Consider the following 27,703-nt stretch of genomic DNA (forward strand, 5'->3'; position numbering starts at 1 on the left):
GGTTTATTTAAGAAACACTATAAAACAGTAATAAAATTTTGTTGATATAATCAGGTTTAATGATAAGTTAGTATAATTTAATGGGGAGATTGTTTTTTTGTTTTTGTTTTTTAGTTCTAGGGATTGAACCCAGAACCTTATATATGCTCAGCAATTTCTATGCCACTAAGCTCAAACCGAACTCTATTTGATGATGTTATGACAAGTCACAGACTTCAGGCAAATGACAGTCTAGTTATGGAAGTATTGTGCATAGTTAGCTACTCTTGTAAGACTTCTATAATCAGTTCATCAGAAATTTCATCCCCTGCACTGTTGTAACTGAGAAGACTGTTCTCTGCAATGTCAGCTAGTTCAGCATCTTCAGCCGCTTGTAACAAGTAAGCTTCATCACTGCCAATGCCCCAGTCAGCATCAAGAGATACACCTGCTGCAGCTAGCTTACTGGGTGGCGCCGCGTGAGGAGTCCTGGGTCTCTTGTTGCCTGTGTCATCTGCTATAACCTCTTCTTCCTTTATTTCAGTCAGGAAGGGGAAGGGACCAGTAGGATAGGAAGATGAAGGATATTTAGTCAGTGATTTGACCATACAGTTTACACTGAAAGGAATATTCATGAAATGAAATGTAATATTCATTTCATGAATATTGTAGATGAATACTGTCTGCCAGGCAGGCACCATGTGAAACTCCACATTTGAAATTGCTGTCAGTTATTTGGCAGAAAAATAATTTTCTTTCTTTCCTTTTTTTTCTTTCCTTTCTTTCTGGCAGGTTGGTAACAGGGACTGCTGGGTGTTTAGATGCTGTCTGGTCAAGCAGGGTAGCATGTGCCTGAAGCCTCTGCACGTGGGAGGCTGTGACAAGTACCTCATTAATTAGACGCCAGCCAGAGCAGTATAGTCAGATATTATCTGAACTATCTAGACTCAGCTAGATCGTGCTCATAGTTCATTTATACTACTGTGCCAGAAATGAGTTTGGAAAGAGAAAGGCAAAAAGCAACACTTACTTCTTTGAAAAGGAACTGGAGACTGACTTCTGCAGGCAATGGAAAGCCTGGATCAGAGAAGAAAAGAAAAACAAAACTATTACATCTAGATATCTAATTGTCTCACTTTTTACTTTGTGGTAGATGTAAAAATTAAGAACTTACAGTCAGATTTGAAGTTTACTGCTTTACATACAGGGTCATGACATTTTTGATACCAAACTTCATTTTTCAGATCAACCAGAATCCTATATGTATAAAGAAAAGGAAGTGTTAATGTTTCATACCCGATAGAAACAAAATTTAGTTCATTTTTGTCTATAAAGAATGTACCTAGGACTTAAAGATGGAGGAAAATCCAAGAGTAGATAGATACACACCAACCAAAATAAACTGGTTGCTAAAATATATCACAAACCATGGGTAAAATGACTAGGATCCCCACAGAAGATGCAATAGCTACCAGCATCCCTCCCACTAGCCTCAGGGCTTTTTAAAAAGTATGCTTGGGGGGCCGGGAGTTTGGCCTAGTGGTAGAGTGGTTGCCTAGCATGCACGAAGACCCAGGTTCGATTCCTCGGTACCACATACATAGAAAAAAGCTGGAAGTGGTGCTGAAACGTGGTAGAGCTCTATCTAGTCTTGAGAAAGTCCAAGGACAATGCTCAGGCCCTGAGCTCAAGCCCAGGACTGGCAAAAAAAAAAAAAAGTATGCTTGGTAATTTATAGATCAAGTACCCACCAGAAAAGTTCAGTGATGAAGCAGAAAATAGAAGGAACAATAACAAAGCAGCTAGCAAATCGATTCTGACTACCATTCACAGGGGTAGCTTTCTGTGATCATAAACCACTAAAATTGACTCCATGCAGGCTTTGTGAACTTTACCAAATTGAAAAGTATCTGTTTATATCTATGCAAACACATTCTCTGACCACAGGACAGTTTTTGAAAATGAATATAAAGAAAGCCATCATTTAGAAATTAAAGCCATTTTTAAATAACCAATGCCTCTAATAGAAATGGAAATCAGAAAATATTTAGACCTGAATAAAACTGAAAATAACTACATACTAAGTTGTGTGAAGTGCAGCCAAAGTGACCTTTTGGGTTCTGTTTTGTTTCGACAGTATGCTGAGCAGTCCTCCACCACTTGAGTCACACCTCCAGCCCTTCCACTTCATTTTTCTGATAGGATCCGATATTTGCCTGGGCCAGGATTATAGCTCAATCCTCTTTACTCTGATCTTCCAAGATGTTGGAATTAGAGGTGTAAGATATGAACTTTCTGAGTTGGGCCTGGAACGTCAATCTTCCTATCTCTACCACCCAAGCCACGCTCAACCCTTAAATGAGTTCTTTAGAGGGAAATTTGTAATTTTAAAAGGTTATATTACAAGCCAAGTACAGTGGTTCTTGCCTGTAATCTTAGGTACTCCAGAGGCTCAGGTTTCTATTTTATCCTTATTCTACCATATCCTCCTATTATTTAAAATTCTTTTTCCAGTTTTATTTGTACTTCAAGGGAAATCTTTAAAACAAGGTCTGGCATATAAAGTGAGCAGTCAACAGATAATGGTTCCCATCAATATCAGGTTTCATCCTGAACAAGCAAGCATCACCACACCCTCTACATGATACTGAGGAGTTTCCTGCTTGGCCAAATCTGCTCAATGTTAATTCCATACAGAGAAAAGGAGAGGCAGCCCTTTCCATCATTTCTTTTCATCTGCTTATTTCTGTCTTCCTGAAGGTCAAACAAAGCTCCTATGTACTAGCAATGTAAGAACAAAGTCAAATCAAATATCATAAAATAGCCAAGTATAATATATATAAATTTAATTCAATTTATTACTGAAGAGCTAAAAAAGCACCCCCATTCTGAAGCAGCAACTGTCTTGTTGTTTATGTAAACTTGCTTTGCATTTCAGAAGGTCTGACTCTCGGTGGTCTCTTGGTGGTCATCCTGGGACTTGGGCATAACAATTACAAAAGCAAAGGAAATTTTACATCTGAATTTTGTTTACAGGTTATAAATTTTACATCAGTTCCTCATGCCTGTAATCCAGCTCTTCAGGAGGCTGAGAACTGAGGATCATAGTTCAAAACCAGCCTAGGAAAGTTGATAAGACTCTGTATCTTCCAATTAACAGCAAAAAGCCAGAAGTGGAGCTGTGGCTCAAAAAAAAAACCCATCAGAATAGCACCCAGGCCATGATTTCAAGCCCCAGTACCACCAATACACACACATACACACACACACACAGTTACATTTAAAATATATAACATTGGCTAAATATATACAACTCATCAATAAACATTACTGCATGATACCTACATGATATTATTACTCTTGTGGGCTCGCCCAATGTTTTCACACCAACGGTACTTGCAAATATCATAAACCAGTAATTCCTCTGGGAAAAAGTAGTTCCAACGCCGAATTCCTAAAATGCAAAGAAAATTCTAAAGGGATTGTTACTCTTTCTGGTAATAGTGAGTAGAGAATTGATTAGCTTTACCTCCTTTAATGTCATTTCTGTTCACCAACGAGAGAACAAACTGATCAACTTCGGGATATGGTGAATACTGAAAACCTTCCAGTGTTTCCACTGCAACAGAGAGAACTGTTCATAAATGAAAACAAGTAAAAGCTAAGAAGTTTTCATTAAATTGTTATTTGTTGGGGGCCGAGTGAGGCCATGTTTAATAGCTTTCTGCTGAGACCTACAGTAGGGGTAAACAAGTGGACCTCTTTATCCTGCCTACCTGTTGTGATGATAGGCTCCCGCACCCAATATAAGGAGGAGGGGGTTTTGGGGGGAAGAGAGATTTTCCTGCCTTGATGAAGCTGCGTGGTGTCTCTGTTCGTGCTCTGGGGAAGGAAGGCTGAGTGCAGGAGGACAGTGGGCCCTCTCCTCTCGTGGCTTGTCCTGGTCGGGGCTTGTTTTTCACCATCCCTCCTACTAGTCGAGAGGGACCGGGGACGAAGGACCCCGACAGTTATTTAGTACTGTTAGACTGCCAGAAAACCACGAAGACTATCCAGGCACAAAAGAACAAAGAAAAGGTTTATTGCCAGCAAAGGGACCAGCAAGACCCCTTTACACAAAATGAGAAGTGCTGGCTATTGTTTGAGGTGACCTATATACCCTACAGACTGGGGGGGGGGGGGAACCTAGGTGTGGACGTGTGGACCAGGGGCTTCATCATGGCAGTAGGATTTATAGTCATTGCCCAAGTGGTCTTAAAGCCATTGCCAAGGGGTCTTAAAACTGCCAAGACGTCAAGGTCACTATAAAAGGATCTTGCTCCCCTATATGGATGTAACTGCCCCAAAGGAGTGTCATCTCAAGGTGAAGGCAGGCCGAGGCCAATTACTGCCTTTTCCAAATGGGCATGTGTTGCCTAGGAGGAGAGCATGCTGAGCTATGAGAGAGGAGGGGCTATTGGACTAGCAAGTACAGTTAAAGATCCATACAGCTTTTCTATTTTTCCTTGTAATTTGCCTTTCAGTCAGTTGTTCAATCAGTTTACTACTTTACAAGCAAGCAGGTAAAATTCAATCCTCATGTCAGATGTTTAACTAGTTTTTATGAAAAGCCTTTGAGATTACTGCAACTTTCTTCACCCTGACAGAGAAAAGCAGCTCTCCAACCAGGAACCACCTGACTCTTATCAGCTAAGCCTGGGTCTTGTCTCAGGCTGCTTTAGCTTTCAACCTCAGCCTTGGCATTCTCTTCTTGAGAATAAATTTACTTCCCAGAATCTCAACAGCAGATAAGATCACTCTTAGTCTTGAGGAGTCAAAATAAACAAGATCTCACATCCAAACTCAGGCACAATAGAACATTTTCCAAACCACAAAAAGTAGCCAGCCATGTGCTTGTGGCTCACACCTGTAATCCTAGCTACTCTGAAGGCTGAGATATGAGGATCGTGATTCAAAGCCAACTGGAGCACAGAAGTCAGTGAGACTCTTATCTCCATTTAGCCACCAGAAAATGGAGGTGGCGCTGAGGCTCAAAGGGTAGAGCAGTAGCCTTGAGCTGAAGAGCTCAAGGACAACACCTTGGGCCAGAGATAGGGCATAGCCTTGAGCTGAAGAGCTCAGAGAGAGTGCCCAGGCCGAGTACAAGCTCTATGACCCAGGAAAAAAAAGAAACAAAAAAAAAAAACCAATGTCAGCAAAAATGAATGGTGAGTAGTGAGTGAATACAGTCTCTCATATATATATATATATGTATATATATATGTATATATACATATATATATATGAGAAGGGAAGCATATAACTTGAGAGGATGGGTGGATTTGGAAGATGAGGTCATGGAAGGGAAGACAAACTAACATGTTGAATTGAAACCCTCTATATGACCACTTAAAGATAACAGTAATAAAAAAGAAAATGCTAACTATATTTTAATGAGTCTGTGATCCCAGTGTGTAGTGTTGGCTATGCTACAGACCTTAATTTGGTATTACACAGTCTAGGCAAGTACTCTACCTCTAAGCTATATCACTAGCACCATACATAACATTTTAAATTCTAGTTTTATATCAATACCATATGGATGTCACTTATATTATATAGGCTTTACTAATTTAAATTAATAATCCTGGCTCCAAGATAGTTTCACAGTATTCATGTAGGTTTGCTTTCAGTTTTTCTGTATTATAATGACATACCAAAATATAATCCTAGGGGAAAAAAACCTAAATGTTTTTAAGCATAGTAATGAGTAAATTACAATAAAGCTGTCCATGATCTGCAGCCATTAAGAGTACTCTGTACCCTGGAATTCAGGAACGCTCAATGGACTCAGTAGGAAACTGCTGTAGTGGTTACCTGTTTCTCACTGGAAAGAAAAATGAAAGAGAATGTGCAATTTTACATGCATGCTGATATAAACAATTTGAAGTATTTTTTTCCCTCTCCTAGGGCTTAAAGTTAGGGCTTAGGTGCTGCCCTGAGCCTCTCTGTGCTCAAGGCTGGCACTCTACCTCTTGAGCCAAATGCCACTTCCAGCTTTTTCTGAGTAGTTTATTGGAGATTAGTTTCACGACTTTCCTGCCTGGGCTGGCTTTGGACTGAGATCCTCAGATCTCAGCTTCCTGAGTAGCTAGGATTACAGGTGTGAGCCATTAGTGGCTGGCTTATGTTTGTATTTAATTGTTATTATAAAGGTGGTATACAGAGGGGTACCAGTTCCCTAAGTCAGTCAGATAAGAGTACATTTCTTTCTGAAAAGGGTCACCCCTTCCCTCACTCCACTTGTTCCTTCTGTTCCTCCCACAACTTGTATAGTTCATGTTCAACATAGTGTCCAGCGAGTATCACATCTGCATTTGCTTTTATGTTTTAAATATCATAAAATGAAAATTAGTGAATAATATTTTAATAAATACCTTTATTTCTCACAGTTCCCATTTTGGGTAGAAACCTAGAAGTGGTTTTAAATGATGACTATGTATGGGTATTTAAAGTTTAGAGTTTAGAGGCCAGGAGTTTGGCCTAGTGGTAGAGTACTTGCCTGGCATGCACAACGACCTAGGTTTGATTCCTTGATACCACATACATAGAAAAAGCCACTAGTGGTGTTGTGGCTCCAGTGGTAGAGCTCAAGCCTTGAGAAAGCCCAAGGACAATGCTCAGGCCTTGAGCTCAAGCCAGGACTGGCAAAAAATAAAAAAGATAAAGTTTAGAGTTTAAATGCAAGACAGATTTTTATTTTCTTAAAGTTTGATAGAAATTGTTTTCTTAAAATTACCTGAAGTACTGGTACTGTTAAAATGCCCACTTCTCTTCCCTGTCTTCTGGGGTGTGTCACATGTAAGAATTCTTAAAGTATCTGAGAATCTAAAGAAAGTATATAAAAGATATAAAGTAACATTAGAATTTAAATGGCAGAACAGAGAAGAAATTGAATTCTAAGTAGTTCCATTATTATGTCCAGTCACCCACAAAAAGTTTTATTGTATTTAAAAAATAAAAACAGTACAACTTTTAAAATAGAGAACATAAGTTGTTTTTAAGGTTGGTGATTGTTTCAAATACTTTCCTCACATACAGAAGGAATCAAAGTACTGAAAGTTGGATGAAAGAATAGGAAATATAATTCCAGTCCTCAAAAGCAAAGAGCCTTTGAAATGTCTGTTGTAATAACTTTACAAGTATGGGTAATAGAAAGACATGAAAAAGAAAAGAGGGATAAAAGAACCAGGGGAAAGTGATTACAATTACCTGAAAGAGAAGTTAAGTTGATTTCTAGGTAATATCTGGCATTTACTTGGACACATGAAACACAAGTGAAGAATATTTTTTATTTTCTTTTGCCAGTCCTGGGGCTTGAACTTAGGACCTGGGCACTGTCCTTGGGCTTTCCTTTTTTCTTTTTTTTTTTTTTTTTCTGCATGGTAGGCAAGCACTCTACCACTAGGCCAAACTCCTGACCCAGGTTTATTATTATTTTTTGTTGTTGTTGGTCATGGAACTTGAACTATGGGCCTGGGCATTGTCCCTGAGCTCTTCAGCATAAGGCTACCACCTTACCCCTTGAGCCACAGCACCACTTCCAGTCTTCTGGTGGTTAATTGGAGGTAACAGTCTCATGGACTTTAGTGCCCGGGCTGGCTTTGATCCTTAGATCTCAGCCTCCTGAGTAGCTAGGATTACAGGTGTGAGTCACCACATCTGGCTACCAGGCTTATTCTTAAAATTAGCTTTTATGGTTGAATTTTTGAGGAAGATAAAGGGAAAAAAATGACAGCAAGTTAAAGACAACTTAGTCTACTACCTTGTATTCACTGAGCTCACAAAATTGCAATAGCAGAAAAAAAGGGGAATAAATGAAGACTTTCAAACTTTTTAAACCTGATCAAAACATAGAAACCTAGTTGTGCAACAACTGACCTGATAATAAATTAAGTATGTCTCTATGATATGAAAGTATTAAGCATTGAAAGCTTTACTTACAATGAAATGCTGGAAAACTATTTGCTTGGTAAATATTCATGATATAAAAAACAGGTAACAACCATATGAGCTATGCCACACACACACACACACAAAAAATTGCTTTAAGTAGCACTGTGGCTCCTGGGGTAGGGCGGTAACCTTGAGCTGAAGAGCTCAGGGACAGGGCCCAAGCCCAAATTTCAAGTCCAATGACTGACAAGATGATTGCGATGGGGTTGGGAGAGGGAAAGGGGGACAAAAACATAAGAAGGGGAATCAAGGTTCCCAAGAACTAATGCACCCATTACCTGACGAATGTAACTGTGACCTCTCTATACATTAACCTGACAATAAAATAAAATAAAAAATGTTTCGGTTTGAGGGGCTAATGCTAGGGATTGAATGCAGTACTATTTTCTTCTTAATAGAAGTGCTAATGAGTTTAGAAACACTGGAAAGTATGTAAGTTAAAAATAGTGCTTATTATTATTTTTAGTTAATGGAAAAGATAATTTTAAGAACTTTGAGGGGAAATGGATTCATACATTTCAGATTTTAGCAATACACAATGCCATTTACTCTAACAAATATTTATGAATGTGTGATGATTTAATTCTGGTATACGCACCTGACATTGCTGACCAAGGAAGAGAGGAAATACTGATTTTCTTCAGAAACATTTTTTGGTTGTTTAGGAAAAAATCTGTTGTCTTCAGCAACCTCCAAAGCCACAGACTTGCCTAGTTTTGATGATTTATACAGACGAAAGTTTCTGTTTCTTGTATATACTCCTACATCAAAATTTAGTTTAAAAAATGCTTGTTTTCTGTGACTGCTCTTATAGTCAGCACATCTTAAATGACTTTCCTATAGAATTTTGGTGAGAAAGAATTAAAATAAATGCCATATCTAGAAATAGCAAATTAAATGATTTTAGGAAAACTCTCCAATTGAAAACAAATAAGAAAACCAAACAAGACTGAGGTTTGAAAACCAAACAAGCCAGACCAGCTTGTGACAAGACCTAGGCCTAGTAACAGAACCAGGTGGCTCCTGGCTGTGAGAGCTGCTTTTCTCTATTGGGGTAAAGAAACAGAACTGTGGGGGAGGAGGTCACTGCCTGAGAAGGGCATGGAGGAGATATTTGTCTGGGTCATAATAGTAACAGTGACAAATTTGTTGTAATTCAGTCACAAATCCCATCTTATACTCCTATACTTCAATGATGGTTTTTATGGTTAGAGGTGTGGCTTAGACCACAGAATGCCAGCCAATGAGCAAAAAGCAAGTATCAGATACTAAGTTTGAGTCCCAGTCTCAGTCAAAAACAATTTTTTTTATTGAAAAATGTTCTTGCAGCTGGGAGTTTGGCTTAGTGGTAGAGTGCTTGCCTGGCATGCACAAAAACCCGGGTTCGATTCCTCACTACCACATACATAAAAAAGGCCAGAAATGGTGCTGTGGCTCAAGTGGTAGAGCTCTATTTGTGAGAAAGCCCAATGATAGTGCTCAGGCCCTAAGTTCAAGCCCCAGGACTGCCAAAAAAATGAAAAAAAAAAGTTTTCTTGCATGTACTATTGACTTTATTGAGTTTTTCAAAGTATTTTTTTTTTTTTGGCAGTCCGAGGCTTGAGATCAAGGCCTGAGCACTGTCCTTGGACTTTCTCAAGGCTTTCAATACCACTTGAGCCTCACCACCACTTCTGGCTTTTTTCTGTGTATGTGGTACTGAGGAATCGAACCCGGATCTTCGTGCATGCTAGGCAAGCACTCTACCACTAGGCCAAACTCCCAGCCCTTTTTCAAAGTATTTTAAAAAATGAATTACTAGCCTAAAGCCAGCCACTGGCACACACCAAAGGGAAGCTGAGAACAGAAGGATCAGGTTCAAAGCCAACTGGAAAGAAAAGTTCAGTTCCTTCTATCTCCGTAGCTGGGTATACACCTGTCATCATAAGTGAGGTGGGAGGATGTGGGTGGTAGGCCAGCCCAGGTAGAAGAGTATGAGAAACTCCATCTCCACAGAAAAGCTGTGTACACCTGTGACCCCAGTGACAATGAGAAGCACCCCGTAAGTAGACGGGAGCTCAGGCACACAGCAGGAGAAGTGTACCCCTAATACCACCACAAAAAGTAAAGAAAGGAAAACACAGATTATCCCAGCCTCTTTTGATACACTGATAAATCTGGGTACCATGGTGGAATATTTATTTTAAGACTACAGACGATTTCCTTGCTATCCAGGAATCTCACTTTCAAGGCCAGACTCATGAAAATGTTCTGTTTGAGGTTTTCGTCCTGGAGTGGAGTATATTGATTGCCTAACGCTGCTGTGTGTGAGTCAACTTCCTGTTACACATTTTCCCCAGCTCACTGCAGGCTCATCTGACCTGCGCCAACATTATGTTAATCGGGCAAAGTTATCATTTAGAAGGATGCTCCTGTATTCCTAACGCACATGCTATTCATACCCAGACCAGCACACCACTCTTATCCAGCTGTGAGAATTATCTTAATTCTGGCTCATGATTGTTCAGAGGTCAGAACCCATCACGGCTGGGTGAAGAGAAGTCATCAGCAGGAAAGCTGACATGATGGCCCCTCTATTACTAACTAGCCATTCCTAGCAGTCCATTCCTAGCATGTGAGGTTACCAACTATATTCTGCTACTGTTGCAGCAAGAACCTAAGCACAACAAGTAGGCATTGACTGGCCCATCCACTGGCCAGGTGCCAGTAGATATGCCGGTAATCCTGACTTACTTTAGGAGGCTATGGTTGAAGTTCAAACCAGCTTGGGAAGATAAATCTAAAAGGATTTTATTTCCAATTAACCAGCAAAAAGCTAGAAGTAGAGGTGTGACTCAAATGGCAAAGTGCCAGCTTTGAGCAGATTAGTCAGATGAGAGTTTAGGGTCCTGAGTTCAAGCCCCAGTACATTCTCATTCTCTCTCATTCTCTCTCTCTCTCTCTCTCTCTCTCTCTCTCTCTCTCTCTCTCTCTCTCTCTCTCTCTCTCTCTCTCTCACACACACACACACACACACACACACACAATGCATATGGCAGTCTAAGAGTTAGCACTCAATGTTATTTACCTAGATCCACAAAAAGATGATTTTCTCCCATGTTATTCTTCACAATTAAAAATGAAAGATCAGGATCACTTTGCATAACTGGCCCCATCTTCTCCAGTTTCTCTGAATTCAATGTCCAGCTCTTTCCTTTATCCTTATTTGTGGACATTTTTGTAAAGGAAATTCCTTGTTTTAATGGTGCTTCAGAAAATTGGGAAAAGCCATGGTCCATTGTTTCTGGAATGCTATCATCATTTTCTTTGGCAATTAAGTGAAGAGCAGGCTGCAAAATTTTTCTCACAAAATTACCTAAGGGAAGACAGGCATCATGATGACACTCTAACTCTTCAGTGAACCGTAACTAAAACCTAGGCAAAATCTACTCTCAACAGTAAGGCTTGTTATTGTTTATTACTTTTTGAGTTGTTGCCATAAACTGTGGCGTGTCTCTTCTGCTACTTCCTTTCTTTGTTTTGGGCAAACTTTTAGCTTCAAATTCCCACGAGCCATGTAAACAAATCATTCCTATGTCATTAATATTGGCCTGTGCCTAACATGTATCACTAAAAATTATTAATACAAAGTAGAGGTCTGGGGGCCTAGCCTAGTTGTAGAGTGCTCACCTAGTATGCACAAAGCCCTGGGTTCGATTCCTAAGTATCACATACACAGAAAAAGCTGAAAGTGGTACTGTGGCTCAAGTGGCAGAGCACTAGCCCTTGAACAAAAAGTATCCATGGATAGGGCCCTGGCCCTGAGTTCAAGCCCTAGGACTGGCAAAAAAAAAAAAAAAAAAAAAGAATATTATTTGTTTCTTATGGTATTCATATATTTGTATTCACGTTATTAATATAAAGTAGAATAATACTATGACTTTTCTAGGATTGATTATTTTATTGATACAGAGTAGAATAGTGATTAAGCAGTGACAGGATGCCTGCGGGAACATGCTTTGGGGATAATGGGCAGGATATTGAGAAGCTCTGACATGCCATCCTGTAGTCAAGATATGGGCAAGTTGTCAGCAGCTCATTCTCCTTTTCCTCATACCATAAGCCCTAAGACTTCGGACTGCCATAGCTCCAAGATCACTGCCAATCCTCCTTCTTCCTCACACTGTCACAAATGAACTGTGGCCTCAGCCCTCAAGTCCAAACTAAAGCAATTAGATACATTTTGTATTTAGATTTACCTATGCATTCTGAATAGCAGTGGTTCTATTTGTATCATGAAAATTCATCTAACAATCTAGAACTTCTTTAAATTCACTGTACCATACAGCACAAAAACAAAGTCATAATTTCACTGTTGTTTTATTTATAATAATACTGTATAAATGAAATAATATAAGAAAAACTTTCCTTAATTTCTCCAATTTAATAGACTAGATTTACTTATCACTTTATTTACCAAAATGCTTGAATCTTTAAATCACAACATATGCACACTCTATATTCAAAAATCTTCCTCTAAGCCAGGCGCCTTGGCTCACACCTGCAAGCCTAGCTGCTCAGGAGGCTGAGACCAAGGTTCCAAGTCAGCCCAGACACAAAAGGACCTGAGACTCTTATCTCTAATTAACCTCTACACTTGATCTTAGCCAAAAGGCCGAGAAGCGATTCTAATTAACCTCTAGAAAACAGGAACGGTGGTAGCCTTGAGCTAAAGAGCTCAGGGACACCGCCCAGGCCCAGGGATAGGGCAGTATCCTTGAACTAAAGAGTTCAGGGACAGTGCCCAGGCCGAATTCAAACCCTATGACCCACCAAAAAATAATAATAATAAAAAAATCTTCCTCTAAATTAGATTTAATTACTTTTGTATTCAAAGACATAAATCTAATTTCTTGTCTTTTAAAAAAAAAATAAACATTCTTCTATGTAGCCTAGTTTGGCCTTGAACTCATAATCGTCTTGTCTACTCTTGAGTGCTAGAATTCTACATGTGTACCGACCTGATCAGCTCCCGTGGCTTAAAAAGCAATAAATATATGCCAGACATGGTGACACATTCTATAATCCCAGCACTAGGGAGACAGAGGCAGAAAGATTATAAGTTTGACACTAACTTCGATACACAGCACCTATCTCAGAAAAGTAACATAGATACATAGATACGCACATAAACACTACCATACATAAATACATTAAACATCAAAATGATATACAGACATGATTATTTCTTCTTCTTTTCTTGAGTGAGGGAGAGAAGGTAAACACTGAGTAATAAGACATCAAAAGATAAGAAAGCTTTATAAGCATTAAATGATGTAACTAATGCCTGGAAACCTAAATTCCCATCAACTTTATCCTACACAGGAAAAGAACCAAGATAAAGACATAGTCCTGAGGTGTCAGGCCTGACCGTTAGTGGAGAGCTAACATGAGCAGGACATGCGGCCATGGTCAGCCAGCATATATACTAACATACGGGCTCCAGCCATCTTCTCCAGCGTCTCCTTCCCTACTCTAAACCTCATCACCTCCTCTCACTAGACAGGAACTCTCAATGGCTAATTCAAAAGAACTAATCAATCCTAGAAAAGTCAGATGATTTGGCAGAAGTAGTTTACAAATCAAATTCTGTGACTTCTTTTAACCCAATTCCCATTTCTGATAGGCTGACAATGGAACTTGCAATGTCATCAACAAATATACCAAGGGAGGGGACTGAAAGGGAGAATTTGGATTACTTAGTGTCTAATTCTGGCCATTTATAATTTTGGAGGAAAAGCTTAGGGGATATCTTATTTATGAGAGCTGTCTCTAATGCTGGCTCCTCTGGACTATCCACTGCTCCATGAAGTAGCATAAACTCATGTTTCCATATTCTGTTTATGTTCTCGCTGAGCATACAGGTCATTTTTGACTATATGATGGAATTCTGTTTGAAGTCCCAACTGAAAGTCATCTGCTTTCAGGAGATATGTATACAGAAACTACCAGTTCTCCTTCATCTGAGGCCACAGATTCTAGCCTTGTGACCAGTAGTCAGAGCATATCATGGGGGAATAAATAAGAATCAAAAAAGCCTTGCTTAGGAATCTGCTTTCACACTCTATTTAACATGCTACTGGGTCTGTAGGGCTAATTATCCTATAATTACTAGTTACTTAAGGCATGAGAGGAGAAGGCAGAGAAGGAATGTCCAGCTAAGCCAACCAAAAACAAGGAAATAAGGAGCTCTAGGTACACAATCACACTAGATCACAGTGACCTAGCATTACCCTCATCCAGCACATAGGTTCCTACTTTTTACCCTACATAGTTGTAAAACTAAGATACTTGTTACTCCAAACAGGTACCTGAACTTCAGTCAACTGTCTGATCTTTAGACCTGGAGGCACTTGTCCAATGTCCGGTTGGTCAACACTTTCTCTGAAATCTTGCTTTGGCTGTTCGTATTTTGTTGTTTCCCCTCTGGACTGGTTTCATTAGGTACCGGGGTTAATGTGTGTACAAGCCTAGTTCTGAGACAAGTACTCTAGTAGCACCATCAGGCTTACACATAGGCTTTTCATCGGGGATTCTGTCTGCTCAAGTGGTAGAGCTTTAGCCTTGAGAACGCCTAAGGACAGTGTCCAGGCCCTGAGTTCAAGCCCTAGGACTGACCAAAAAAAAAAAAAAGAAAGAAAGAAAGAGAAGAAATGAAAAGAAAGAAAGAAATGATCCAGACAACCTGAATGAATCCTGTTGGAACAGAAACCAGTACACCAGGACATTCATAGCTACCCCAATATGATAAGAGGCACAAATGAGAGATGAACCTTCCTGTAATAGAAAAGTAAGTAGAAAGCTAAAGGTAAGTCCTGAATATGTGAAAAGTTGTATTTCATTTGTTAAGGCTAGATTAGCAATCATAAAAATGATGAGCACTAACAGAATGTGAAGAAGATAGGAAGACATGAGTATAGTTTCTAATGTAACTCTATGATTTTGGAAAGGCAGTGAACTTACCAACATGAATGTTATCTTTAAAGGCTATATCATGGAGTTGAAATATCAAATGGCGGCTAAATTTTTCCTCAGTACTAGAATCGAGGTTGAACACATCTTCAGCTGAACAGTGAACATTATACAACTCCTGAAGTGCTTTACAAACATGCTGTCAACATAAAGAACATGGTAATACCTTATGGCTTGAGTTTTTAATTTATTTCTATGATAAAAATTCAAATATCTTTGTACAAGTAAGTTTACTTTTAAAAAAAACCACTAAAACTAAAAACTATATTTATCATATAACCACCTTTCCAACTGACTTATACATTGAAATGAGTTTAGTTTTTAAATTATTGCATGTTTATATTTGAAAATTCATAAGACTAATTTTTTAAATTGTACTGTCGGGGTAATGTATAGAGGAGTTACAGTTATATTCATCAGTTGGTGGGTGTATTACTTCTCATACATTGAACCCCTTCTCATGTTTTTGTCCCCCTTTCTATCTCCCTACCCCCTTCCAATCATCTTGTTTCCCCCCTTCCCTTCTCTATTTCAGATAAACAAATAAATGCATATACAGTACACCAGGTAACAAAGTCAGCTACAGTAACCACATGAGATTAATCGTAAGAGAAAAGAACTGCACATAGTACATTGAAAACAATAATCACAAAGATAAACCTCTCATTGCCATATCCTAGAGTTCATTTTGTTTAGTCTCATCCTATATGACCTTATATGTACATAGCTTTTGAGCTATTGTTATCCTCTGCTAGGAGAGTCCTAGATGTGTACTAATTATTACACATGAGGAAACCATGGAGCCTATGTTCCTTTGGGTCCGGCTTACTTCATTTAATAAGATTTTTCCAAGTCTTTCCACTCATAAGATTAAATTTTCAAGATTAAAGAAGCCTTCTAGAAGACAAATTATGAAGCCTTCTAGAAGATAAATTATTCATACATTAGCCTCCTTTATATTTCTTAAGCACTACTCTAAATATTTTCTATGAAATAAAGTCACTAATATCACTGTTTCGTAGCTGTGACTATTAGAAAATCTCTCATTTTTTTTTAGGCCCATATCCACCTCCAAGATCCAATTTGTGACCAGGATGACATCGACACTGGCAGCAGACAGGAGGTGCATGGGTAGATACCCAAGATTCAGAGCCACGCAGAGCCAGGCTAGAGTTCTGGCTTTGCCATTCACAGCTCTCTGATTCAGGTTAAATAGAAAGCATCCATTCCTCAATTGATAAGTGGGAAAAACAGCATCATGTAACATTAAGAAAAAAATGAAACTAAAGACTTAGCACAGTGCCTGGTACATGTAACTGCTTCAAAGTACTGACAGACAAGTAATCCTTCCCTCAGAACAGTCTTCCTATCTGCAACGGACAGCTATTATAACTACCAAGTTCTCTTGAGATTGGCAAAGAGTGTTTACTAGCCACTTAAAATTGTATTTAGTAACACTTTTGTATTATTAAAATATATCTTTAATAAATTCTCACTTTCTAGGTTAAAAAAAATCTCATCTATGTCAAATCCCCCCATATGCTCTATCTCTTTGTAGTACTTAGCTACAAATTTATACTAATTTAGGTCCCTTTGACATATTTTATCTGTACTACAGAGGGTATCTCCTAGTATATGTCCTTTCCTTTTTCTGCAGGAATAAAATCTTGATTTTTATCCAGATAGGAGGCCACCCAGAATAAAGACTGTTTTTCCCAGAGTTTTTAAAGCCATGGGACTAATGTAGCAAATGGAATGAACAGAAGGAACATACTCCATTTTTAAGTTATATGCTTAAAGGTGGGGTGCCCTTACCATCTCTCACTTCTATCGACTAGAAAAGAGAATTGAGTACAATGTAAATAACATGTTTTAGGAATAGCCAAGGTAGAACTAGCCTATTCCCTAACACAATGGAACCACACTGGCTATTACAAAGTGTCTATCTTGTTTAAACTTTAGTTTCCGATCTTGTCTATGAAGCTAAATCTATTCTGATTTATTACCCTCATGAGATTAAAAGTTCTATAAGTCAGATAATATGCCTCTCTGGGCTCACCATTATACAAACATACCGACCTACACTTAATAGAGGCTGAAAGTTTTTTGATAAATAAAGTGGAGGTCTGAACTTTGGAGTTTCAGAGAATTTAGTGACCCTTTAGATAATAAAATTAATCAGACTCTCCTAACCTCTTTCCCAAGTTAAACTTTAAGTAGAACTTCATTAGAAACGAAATTCAGCTCAATTGCTAGCAATGGCTTTATGTATCAAGTTAAGTAATGTATCAGTTAAGTAATTAGACCAGAGCATTAACATTCTAGCCATTTGTTACTAACCAATTATTTATTAACTGTTATTTTAAAGATAAAAGCTAATTTATGCTTCCTCAAAAAGACAAAAAGTACTTATTAAATTATAAGCACATAGTATACAAAGTAGAAAATTAAGTTCAACATAAATGTTTACAAAAAATTGTATTGAATAAAATACATTCAACAGTGACCAATACAAATACAATCTATCAACATAGTAAACATTTTTAAATGTATAATTTTGAGCTTATGCTTCTAGTTTTTTCCAAGCTTTTGCTGCTGCAAAACATTAGTTGTTCAAGGATTGTTTGGATAAGATGATGTAATGAATTATGGGAAAAAATTGTAAACTTCAGGAATTTTCTCACATTTACTTATTAGTGTATATTATAAATAGGATTTATACTTACATTGATTTCATTAAAGATATATCTAGTGTCTAAACAAGGTAGTTGTTTGCTAACTGTACCATCATATTTAAATACAATGAAAATCTCTTTATCTTAATTCCTACTAAGCCTCAGAGAACCTACACAAGGAGACTGCTCTTCTTACTGCCCGTGCTGGCTGTGTGGACCCAGAGCTTTAAAGAAAGTATGACCATTATCCCTACTGCACACTGCATCTTCTGCTTGTCTGAATCTCATTTCAGTCTACAAAATTCCTGGCAGCTGATACTAATTTTGTCCAATACTAATTCCTGATACCAATTTTTACAAAGTTTCATTGAATTTGATCTCAGTATGCAAACTTTATGGTAAAAATTACCTGGTGTTTGGGGCCGGGAGTTTGGCCTAGTGGTAGAGTGCTTGTTTAGCATTCACGAAGACCTGGGTTCGATTCCTCGGTACCACATAGAAAAAAGCCGGAAGTGGTGCTGAGGCTCAAGTGGTAGAGTGCTAGCCTTGAGAAAGTCCAAGGACAGTGCTCATGCTCTGAGCCCAAGCCCAGGACTGGCAAAAAAAAAAAGAAAAAAGAAAAAAATTGCCTGATGTTTACCACAGCCAGTTAATTGAAAGTAAGAGAATTCATATGGAATTTGCAAACTGTCATCTTCCTCAAGGATTTTTTTTGAAACATATAATATTTTAATAAAATATATGGACTTTAATTGAATTTTCATTTCTCTTCATAATTTAATTACAAGTCAGGTTCCAGTGGCTCACACCTGTAATTCTAGCTACCCAGAAGGCTGAAATCTGAAACTCCTGTCTTCAGTTAAGCACCCAATATTGGCAGCAGAGCTGTGGCTTAAGTGGCAGAGTGCTTGGCCTTGAACAAAAAAACTCAGAGACAGTGCTCAGGCCCTATTCAAGCCCTAGGACTGGCATACACATACCACAGGCATATGCATACACACGCGCATGCACACACACACACACACACACACACACACACACACACACACACTGTCATAAACACACATACACACAAGAGTAATGAGAAAAAAGAGGAGGAACACAGGCCCTACACATTATGTAAAGTGAGTTCACTGAATCAATCAATGGAAAAGTGAATGAAGAAAGGGTGTCACTTACTTCTATGAGTAATGCAACCATTTTTTTCCCATTAGCTCCTGGATTGGCTGGCTTGTTAAACTCCAAATCAAAATAAAGCTTGCACACAGCATTTTCAGGAATAACTTCATAACAGTGCAAAAGAGTTTTCCTAAATTCAGTAATTCAAGACTGTTAGATTTATACCTTATACCTTTTAAATAATCAGAATTGATCTTGTGTCCAAAGTACAGTATTAACTGTGCCCTACCTACATATATAATTATGACATGATATAGTGAAAAAGATCCCACAATAAAAGTATAGCTCAGTATCAACAGGTTCTATTAAAAATGATGTAACAAACATATTCTCAAATATTATCAACTGAAAAATAAAGTCTATAGTGTTACTGAAATGACTTTGGTATTGTGTAATATTTCTATCAGATAGTATCATTATTAAACAGATTTTGCTTGAGAAAAGAATGTTCTTTCTCAAATTGAAGTAGTATGTGGTAACTAGAGATATTACAATTTTTCCTTTTTTTTTTTTTTTGGCAGTCCCAGGCTTGAGCTCAGGGCCTGAGCACTATCCTTGGACTTTCTCAAGGCTAGAACTCTACCACTTGGGCCTCAACACCACTTCCGGCTTTTTTCTATGTATGTGGTACCAAGGAATTGAACCCAGGCCTTTGTGCATGTTAGGCAAGCACTCTACCACTAGGCCAAACTCTCGGCCCCATCATGGGAATTTTTTAATTTATAATTTTATTAGGAAGATATCTTAAAAGTTGTATTATTTTTTTTTAAGTAAAAATGCTGAATCACCTGACCTCAATAAACTTCCAGTGCTCACTTACAATGCTGGCATGGGTTAATCAGAATAGATGCTAAGAGGAATGGTGGGTAAATGCTGCCATAATACTCAATGTACATATATGAAAACAGAAGTAGGTAACTCAGGATAGATGGGAGGAGAGAATGAGGGAAGGGATAACACTGATCAAGATGCCTTGTAAGGACGGGTGCCGTGGCTCATGCTTGTAATTCTAGCTACTCAGGAGGCTGAGATCTGAGGATTGAGGTTCAAAGCCAGACTTTTATCTCCAACTAACCACCAGAAAACTAGAAGCAGTGCTGTGGCTCAAGGAGTAGAGCAGTAGCCTTGAGCTGAAGAGCTCAGAGACAGCAACTGGGCCCAGAATTCAAGCCCTATGACCAACTGACACATTGAATTAAGCCCCTTTGTAGAACTATTCAAAGATCACTAAAATTAAAGAAAGCAAGAATAGACAGGCACTCAAAATATAAATAGTAATTTATGCCAAGTGAAGTTCAGATGGCATAACATAGAAATAAGTGTCTGTAGTAACTTAAAGATGGAAAAGTAGGGAGAAATTGGATCCTCATGTGACTTAGGTCATACAGGGATTCAAAACACACAAAGAGTTGGGAGCCCATGGCTTACACTTGTAAGCCTAATTACTCAGGAAGGTGAGATCTAAAGATTATAGTTCAAAGCCAGCCCAGGCAGGGAAGTCCATGAGATCTTATCTCCAAATAAATTACTCCCCAAAGGTCCGGAGTCTCGCTTAGTGGTAGAATGCTTGCCTAGTATGCAGAAAGATCAGGGATCAATTCTTCAATACCACATACATGGAAAAAAGCCAGAAGTGGTGCTGTGGCTCAAGTGGTAGAGTTCTAGCCTTGAGAAAGCCCAAGAACAGTGCTCAGGCCCTGAGCTCAAGGCCCAGGACTGCCAAAAAAAAAAAAAAAGTATGCTTACCTTACATACATGAAGCTCTGGGTTCAATTCCTCATGACCACATAAAACAAAGAACAACAACAACAACAAAAATAAATAAATAAATTACTCCCCCACCCCCAAAATGGAAGTAGAGCTGTGGCTCAAGTGGTAGCCTTGAGCAAAAAAAGGCTTAGGCTGCTAAATGCAAAACCCCAAAACACACAGGTGTATACACAATTTCTTAATAGCACTATATCTGTTTCAAGATGAAATTTAGTTTCAATAAAACACCATCTATCGTATTAAAATTTTAACTCACCTATAATTGGTGCTCCATCCATATAAACATAAATAATCAAGCACTATAATTAAAATGTTTTAAGTCAGTATAAGCTATCTATATTGACTTAGTGTCCTTTTCCATACATTACCCAGATCTGAAGAATAAGTGAATAAATTATTCAGATAAAAGCTATTTCTTAGCTGAGTACCAGTGGCTCATGCCTGTTATCCTAGCTACTCTGGAGGCAGAGATCTGAGGATTGTAGTTGGAAGCCAGCTGGGGCAGGAAACTCCATGAGACTCTCATCTCCAATAAAGTATTCAAAAAAATCCAGAAGTGGCACTGTGAATCAAGTGGTACAGCAATAGCCTTTAGCAAAAAAAGCTCAAGGACCATGCCCAGACCCAGAGTTCAAGCCCCAGGAAATAAAAAAATAAATAAATCAAAAAACCCCCTATTTCTTTATTAGATAATTAACAGTGAGCATTCACTGATAATTAATAGTACAATATAATATTTATATAATAAAAAAGGAGAAACCACAAAATTCCCCGTGTGTATGTGGTGTGTGTGTGTGTGTGTGTGTGTGTGTGTGTGTGTGTGTGTATGTGTCTCAATGCCGGTCAAGAGAACGATGACGGGGTACTCCAGAACTTAATACTAATAACGTTGGTGTAACTAAAGTGAATGTCAATTCAGCCTGAAATAATTTCACTAAAATTACTAAAGGAAATATAATTTAGCTTCATTTGCTATTCTGTTACAAACTACTTACCGGAATTTGTAGTAAAACCAAAGTTGAGCATAACTTGTTACAACATAAATACGCTGTCCATCTCCTACTTTGCATTCCAAAGCAAATACATGAACATCCTATATAAAATTGAAAATAATATTCAAAAATACATGCAAATGTAAATGCAACTGTGGCTAGAAGATGTGCATAAAGAATGTTAACATTTGAGGTTTCAGAAGCCAAAATATGAAAAACATATTAAAAACAAGACAAGAAACTATCTACATCAGCAAAATCTAATCATTTAAGCCAAATGCTGGTGGAAACAAAAATGAAAGTCCTAGCTACTCAGGATGCTGATATCTGAGAAGAGAGAGTCACAGATCAAGGCCGCCTGAGTTTAGAAAAGACTCAGAGATTCCATGTCCAAAATAAGCAGCAGGAAGCAGGGCCTAAGTGGTAAAGTACCTGCCCAGATAGTTCAAGGCCCTGAGTTCCAATCTTAGCACTACAAAAACTTAAAACACAAAACCAAAACCAAATTATTGACATTTGTTCACTTTATAAATTTTCGAAGTTGTCTAAACATGACTACAAATTATTTGAGCTACAATTAATTTTAAATTTCTCTCTAGTATCTATCAACATGTATATGAGAACATATTTTTGACAGAATTATTTAAAGCTGCTTCTTTCTGAGTCAGAGGCTAGTGGGTCATGCTTACAATCCTAGTTACTAAGGAGGCTGAGATTGGGAAAACTGTGGTTTGAGGCCAGCGTAGGTGAACTCTTCTCAATTGCCAACTGGGTATATATTAGCACATGCTGGCTATCTCAAGCTATGTAGAAGTCTAGGATAAGGAGGACTGAAGTTCAGAGATAACTCAGGGAGAAAAAATGTAAGACTCCATCTCAATGGAGAGAAGCCAGATGTGTTGGTGCAAGTCTGTGACCTCAGCAATGATGGGAAGCCTAAAGAGGCAAATCTCACTTCAAGCATGAACCTTGACAGGAAGCAAGCCCCTATCTGAAAACTAACCAGTGAAAACCAGGGCCAGATGTGTGCCTCAGTGGTTCTATGCCAGCCTACCAAGTGCAAGGCCCTGAGTTCAAACTCCTCTAATCTATGCATGCATATAACACATGTTATTTTGCTTCTACTTAGCTGTTGAGCCTACTTTCATTTTTCTGAGAAAAATGTTTGATCCTACTAAAAATCTTTTTTGTGATAAATTTTATAGACTTATTACTACCAGGAGCAGCAAGCATACTGTTATTTCATTTTAAAATCCAAGGTCAAATGAAACTGTATTTTGATTTCTGATACATGAATAGATTTATACAGAACTAAACTACTTTTATGAGATCTGAGTGAACATCTCTATCAAATCTTAAACACTTCTCTTTTAATGTACTGGCAATATTTATGGTTATCTTCCCTCTCAACATAGTGTCACATAATGTACTGTAGAGTTTAGAAACCAGTTTGGAGTAGATATGTCATTAGTTTTTATTATTAATATAACTGGTGTCTAGAGCACTTACTGAATCTCTAGAATGTTTGCATAGCAAGTGTAAGGCCTTGGGCTCAAAACCCAATAGTAAAAAGAAAAGAAAAGGAGAAAAAGAGGACGGAAAAATAAAAGGAAAGGAGGAAGAACACAAATTTAATCATAATTATTTAAAGAGATGTATTTCCCAAAGCATATGATATAAAATTCCCATAAAACTATTTTGATACAGCATATAGTCTGAAATGAAGACAATAATAGATCAAAAAATCTTTACCTACACTTGCCCAACAGGAAAAAAAAAAAAACCTGAAAATAAGGCAATTACCTCTTTACAGCTTTTAACAAAATCAAAAGCTTGACTCTGTCGATGAAATAGCTTCCAAATGGAAGGTGGTTCTTCTGGCTTGGACAACCTTGGTCTATAGACAGAGGACAATGGTTTTCTCTCATACTGAGATGCTAGTTCTTCGATTTGCTTCAGTTTTGCTTCCCATTTTCTCATCATTGGTTCCGAGTATGGAGAGCATAAATCCAGTATCACGTAAGCTTTCTATAAATTACCACTAAAATAGACAAACAAAAAGGTCATACAGTTATTTATTAACATGTTTTGTCTGATAAATTTCAAACTTCATTTCTTAGAATATATATGTGTGTATATACATTAAATAAGAAATAAATGTTTTCTTTATACTTTATTCACCTCATGTTTTGCCAGAGAACTTGAAGAGGATAACCATCAGATCCTTAGATCCTAGCTCTTTCACCTAATAGTGTTATGGCCATTCGAAGTTAATGAAGCTCCCTGAATTTTGCTTTAATCAACTGCAAAATAATCATCTTGAAAACTTTGTACAGTACCCTGAGGATAAATGTGATGAGATATGAATATGTCTTATAAACTATAAATCCTCATTAGATGTAAGTGCTTTCTGAATCATTTATATGCTTTTATGAAAACATCTCTCTGTCCCCTGTTCAAGCAGGGCTTGAACTCAGGGCTTCACATCCTTGCTTGCTTTTTTTTTTTTTTTCTTTTTTTTTTTTTTTTTGCCAGTCCTGGGCTTGAGCTCAGGGCCTGAGCACTGTCCTTGGACTTTCTCAAGGCTAGAGCTCTACCACTTGAGCCTCAGCACCACTTCCGGCTTTTTTCTATGTCTGTGGTACGGAGGAATCGAACCCTGGTCTTCATGCATGCTAGGCAAGCACTTTAACCACTAGGCCAAACTCCCGGCCCTTGCTTGCTTTTTTGCTCAAACCTGATACTCTACCACTTGAGCCATAACTCCATGTCCTCTCCTCTTTATTCTCAACACAATTTTAAATAGGGAAGTTAACTCCTCAAAGCATAATTTCAATTAAATATCTTTACAAACTTTTCTTTTGCTATTTTTTCCAGCAAGAGATGCCATACCAGCTCCCTCTCATATCAGCTTTGGGCTTGACCATGTGACTTGCTTGGATCAATGTTACATTGACAAACGTGAAACAAGCAGAGATTTAACACGTTTTGTGTCAGATCCACCTATTGTGGAGTCCTGCCCGGCAAGTGCCCTGCTATAACTTTAGCCCAATAGAGGATGAAAGGTCATATAGACAAGAACCAAAGCCTCCCAACCAACAGCTGGTACCAGCTGTCAGACATGTGAGTTAGGCCATTACACAGTCAGCATCTGAATCTGATACATGAGTAACCCTCAGGGAGTCTGGGACAAACCTAGAGAACTACCCAGCCAACCCAGAGAATTAAGAAAAAAATAAATTCATTGGGTCTTTTAAACTAGTATATTTGGGGCTGGTTTTTACAAGAAAAAGGTAACTGTTTACTATTTCTCTCCTCATTAATATAATCTACTTTATAAATTTACTTAAAACAGATGTATTACTGTTAAGTGAAACAAGAATATTTACTATTTGAGGGTAAATTCCTTTTACCCATGGCAATGCATTTCTCTTGAACTTTATCAGAAAATTTTGGAGCAATACAAATTCTCTGGAAAATGAAAGGAAAAAAATAGTCACCCTAAAATATTAGGAGAAAGTAAGAATATCATTACTTTTTAGAGGAAAAAAAAAGACATTATAGTCTCAAATTAAACATCAACCATAAGCAATTTAAGATTATTGTCTTATATTTAACCCACGTGAAAATTATAAAGCAAGAAGCAAACATAATTCTAGATATCAATATAAAGTTTCATAACAGATATGCCTGGGAAAAGAGTATCATTTCATTAGACTGATGAAATGGAACAATTTTTAAAATAGATTAGGCAATTCAAAGTACAATGACTCTTTAGTGCTAGAAAGATTCTGAGTTTACTTTGTTTCACAGATAAAAAATTCACTATGTATAAATCGAACTGAGAAACTGATTTCATTCTATTAAACTTTTTGACTTCCAACATAGATTAGTGAATAAAATAGAAATCATATATAAGTCATTACATTTAACCAATAATGGTACAGGAATGGCTGCATGGACACTGACACATAGTGATTCCAAAATCATATGATCATGGGAATGTGTAATATATGAAAGTTATGAGATACAATGAAAAACCATTTGAAGATTCACTAGCATAAGGAAACCATGAAAAGCAATGGCATGGGGGAAAGCACAGTATCTGTCATGCTATCATGTCACTGGGTTCTTACAGCTTGAAAGAGAGGGTCAGAAAACTGGGTCTTTATCTGGAAAAGGTTAAGTGACCAAAAAAAAAAAAGGAAACAAGGATAGCAGGTGTCATTCTAGCTTGGAACTATTACATTCCTTATCCCTACCATCTGGGAGAAGGTTACCATATTCAAAATGCTTTTAATTCTTGGTGGGTTAAGAGTTCTGTTCTTTTAGATAATCATACACCCAAGCTTCTTTTCACTTAGAGACCATTCTTGGTAATAACTTCCAAGTACTGAAGGAAAATATTTGTTGTATTTTAAAAGAGTAGTCTTGAAAAGATCTATTGCTTATTTTTTTTTAAACAAAGAATGTTATTTAGCCATATTTTACTACTAACAGTGGTTTAGTTACAAACAAGACCAGGGTTATTTCTTTTACAGTAAGTTGTAAAAGAGGAAACAAGGCTGGAGGTGTTGACTCAGATCTGTGGAGCCTGGCTTAACTGGGCTTATGCCCAGACTTAGCCAGATAGGATACTGGTGCCTGGCTCCCAAGAGCAGTTGGAATTAGGGGTCCTGTGCTTTATATTCCCAGTGCCAACTTCTCCCTCTACCTTGAGATTATATATTATATGTTTCCTAAAAATATTCTAGTTCTAATATTGACTAATGTTCTCTTATTTGATAACTTTTCCTAGAGATGCTCATTCATGATTCATAATATCACTCAATTCATACTACAACTTATCTCATGAACTCTAAATTCCTTTTCAGAATCCCTATTCTATTTTTTTTCTTGTTCAACTTTCTCACCAAGTTAATAACAGTAACTACTCCCTGTTCCTGGATCACTTCACCAGACCTCTTTTGCTTCTGTTTCTCTAAAATGGATGGCCACAGATGCTTTTACTGAGTCCTTCTCCTTCAAGGCCCACATCAACTTCTGCAAGCCCAAGGGTACTGAGCTGCCTGTAGAAATCACAGGACAAGGTCAAAAGACATTGTCTCTATTTGTTTTGCTCTAACTAAAGATTCTCTGGAAAAACTTGCTGAGGCTTTATCTAAAGTATCATTTAGGTAAGAAAGTTTTGCACAAGCACAGGCAAATGGCTAGAAGGACTTGATTGATCTTATCATCATACTAGATCATTCTTCTCTGAACCTCTCTTCCTCAGTCTTATCTCAGTAAAAAAGAAAAAGGACTGCTTATCATTCCTCTTCAGTTTGGGAAGGATAGAGGGAAGGATAGAAGGGAAGTGGCTCAAGGGGTAGGACGGTAGCCTTGAGCTGAAGAGCTCAGGGACATCGCCCAGGCCCAGAGTTCAAATCCCATGACTGGCCAAAAAAGGAAAGAAATGGTCGAAGCTTTATTTCTGGGATGGTTCTCCTTTAGAAATAAATCACTTACTGTCTTCCAGGGCTGGAATTCCTACTTTAAAAGGGTTGTTTAAAGAACAAAATAAGACAATCTTCTGAAAACGTAAAAGCAGGGTCAGCACAGATTCATGTATTGCTATGTATATTCATATAGGCAGAATATAGCCCCTATTCATATCCTGGGGGCCAGGATAGCTCTGTCAGGGAGTGGGTGATTTGTTGAAAGAACGTTGTGAACTCTTGAGATGTGGCGCGTGTGGTTCAGTGCCCTACGACAAGGCTTCACAGCTTGCATGGGGGTCTGCAAAGGGCACAGGGCGCCAAGAAGCCCTGGAACCAGTGGAGGAACCAAGACCTCCGAAAACTAAAACAACCCAAGGAAAGGCCTCAAGTCATTTGCGGGTCTAGGCCTGTCTCCTTCTTCTCCCCGAGCTCAGCTGGCTTTGCCCCTCTGTTTTCGAACCTGTTGAAGACCCGTTTCCTAAATTTACCTCCAGAATGCAGGGTCAGGGCGAAGGCTGGTTCGTCCTCAGCAAATGGCGGGATCCAGACTTCAAAACTGGCGCAGGGGCGGGGCCAGCTCGGGGCGGGGCGACCGCAACCGGAAGATGTGCCTGGAGGGGCG

The 27,703-nt window shown here is 38.2% G+C and overlaps 1 protein-coding gene and 1 long non-coding RNA gene across 2 annotated transcripts; one reads left to right on the plus strand and one right to left on the minus strand.

The window, feature by feature from the left end:
- Positions 1–57: 57 nt before the first annotated feature.
- Positions 58–27,656, minus strand: Primpol (primase and DNA directed polymerase). The gene is made up of 13 exons (XM_090353773.1): positions 27,570–27,656; positions 23,405–23,629; positions 21,605–21,702; positions 18,840–18,969; positions 14,977–15,124; positions 11,042–11,329; positions 8,573–8,735; positions 6,758–6,846; positions 3,509–3,598; positions 3,325–3,433; positions 1,154–1,236; positions 1,010–1,056; positions 58–512 (listed from the first exon to the last, which is right to left on the minus strand). The coding sequence occupies exons 2-13, from the start codon at positions 23,582–23,584 to the stop codon at positions 261–263; spliced, it is 1,677 nt and encodes a 558-aa protein (XP_090209899.1). The 5' UTR covers positions 23,585–23,629; positions 27,570–27,656; the 3' UTR covers positions 58–260.
- Positions 14,505–16,380, plus strand: LOC150049270 (uncharacterized). The gene is made up of 3 exons (XR_016538976.1): positions 14,505–14,803; positions 15,000–15,144; positions 16,043–16,380. It is a non-coding gene; the product is annotated as an uncharacterized LOC150049270 (long non-coding RNA).
- Positions 27,657–27,703: the final 47 nt, after the last annotated feature.

Source organism: Megascapheus bottae, chromosome 20, assembly GCF_031878675.1.
Source record: "Megascapheus bottae isolate mThoBot1 chromosome 20, mThoBot2.hap1, whole genome shotgun sequence".
In the NCBI taxonomy this organism is placed as follows: domain Eukaryota; kingdom Metazoa; phylum Chordata; class Mammalia; order Rodentia; family Geomyidae; genus Megascapheus; species Megascapheus bottae.

Coding starts and splice junctions, on each gene's coding strand:
- Primpol (XM_090353773.1), bottom strand. CDS start 23,584: ATGATGAGAAAATGGGAAGCAAAACTGAAGCAAATCGAAGAACTAGCA. Junction 11,330..14,976: donor TAAAGATAACATTCATGTTG/GTAAGTTCACTG, acceptor GTCTTCCCTTAG/GTAATTTTGTGAGAAAAATT. Junction 8,736..11,041: donor TCATCTTTTTGTGGATCTAG/GTAAATAACATT, acceptor ATTTTGATGTAG/GAGTATATACAAGAAACAGA.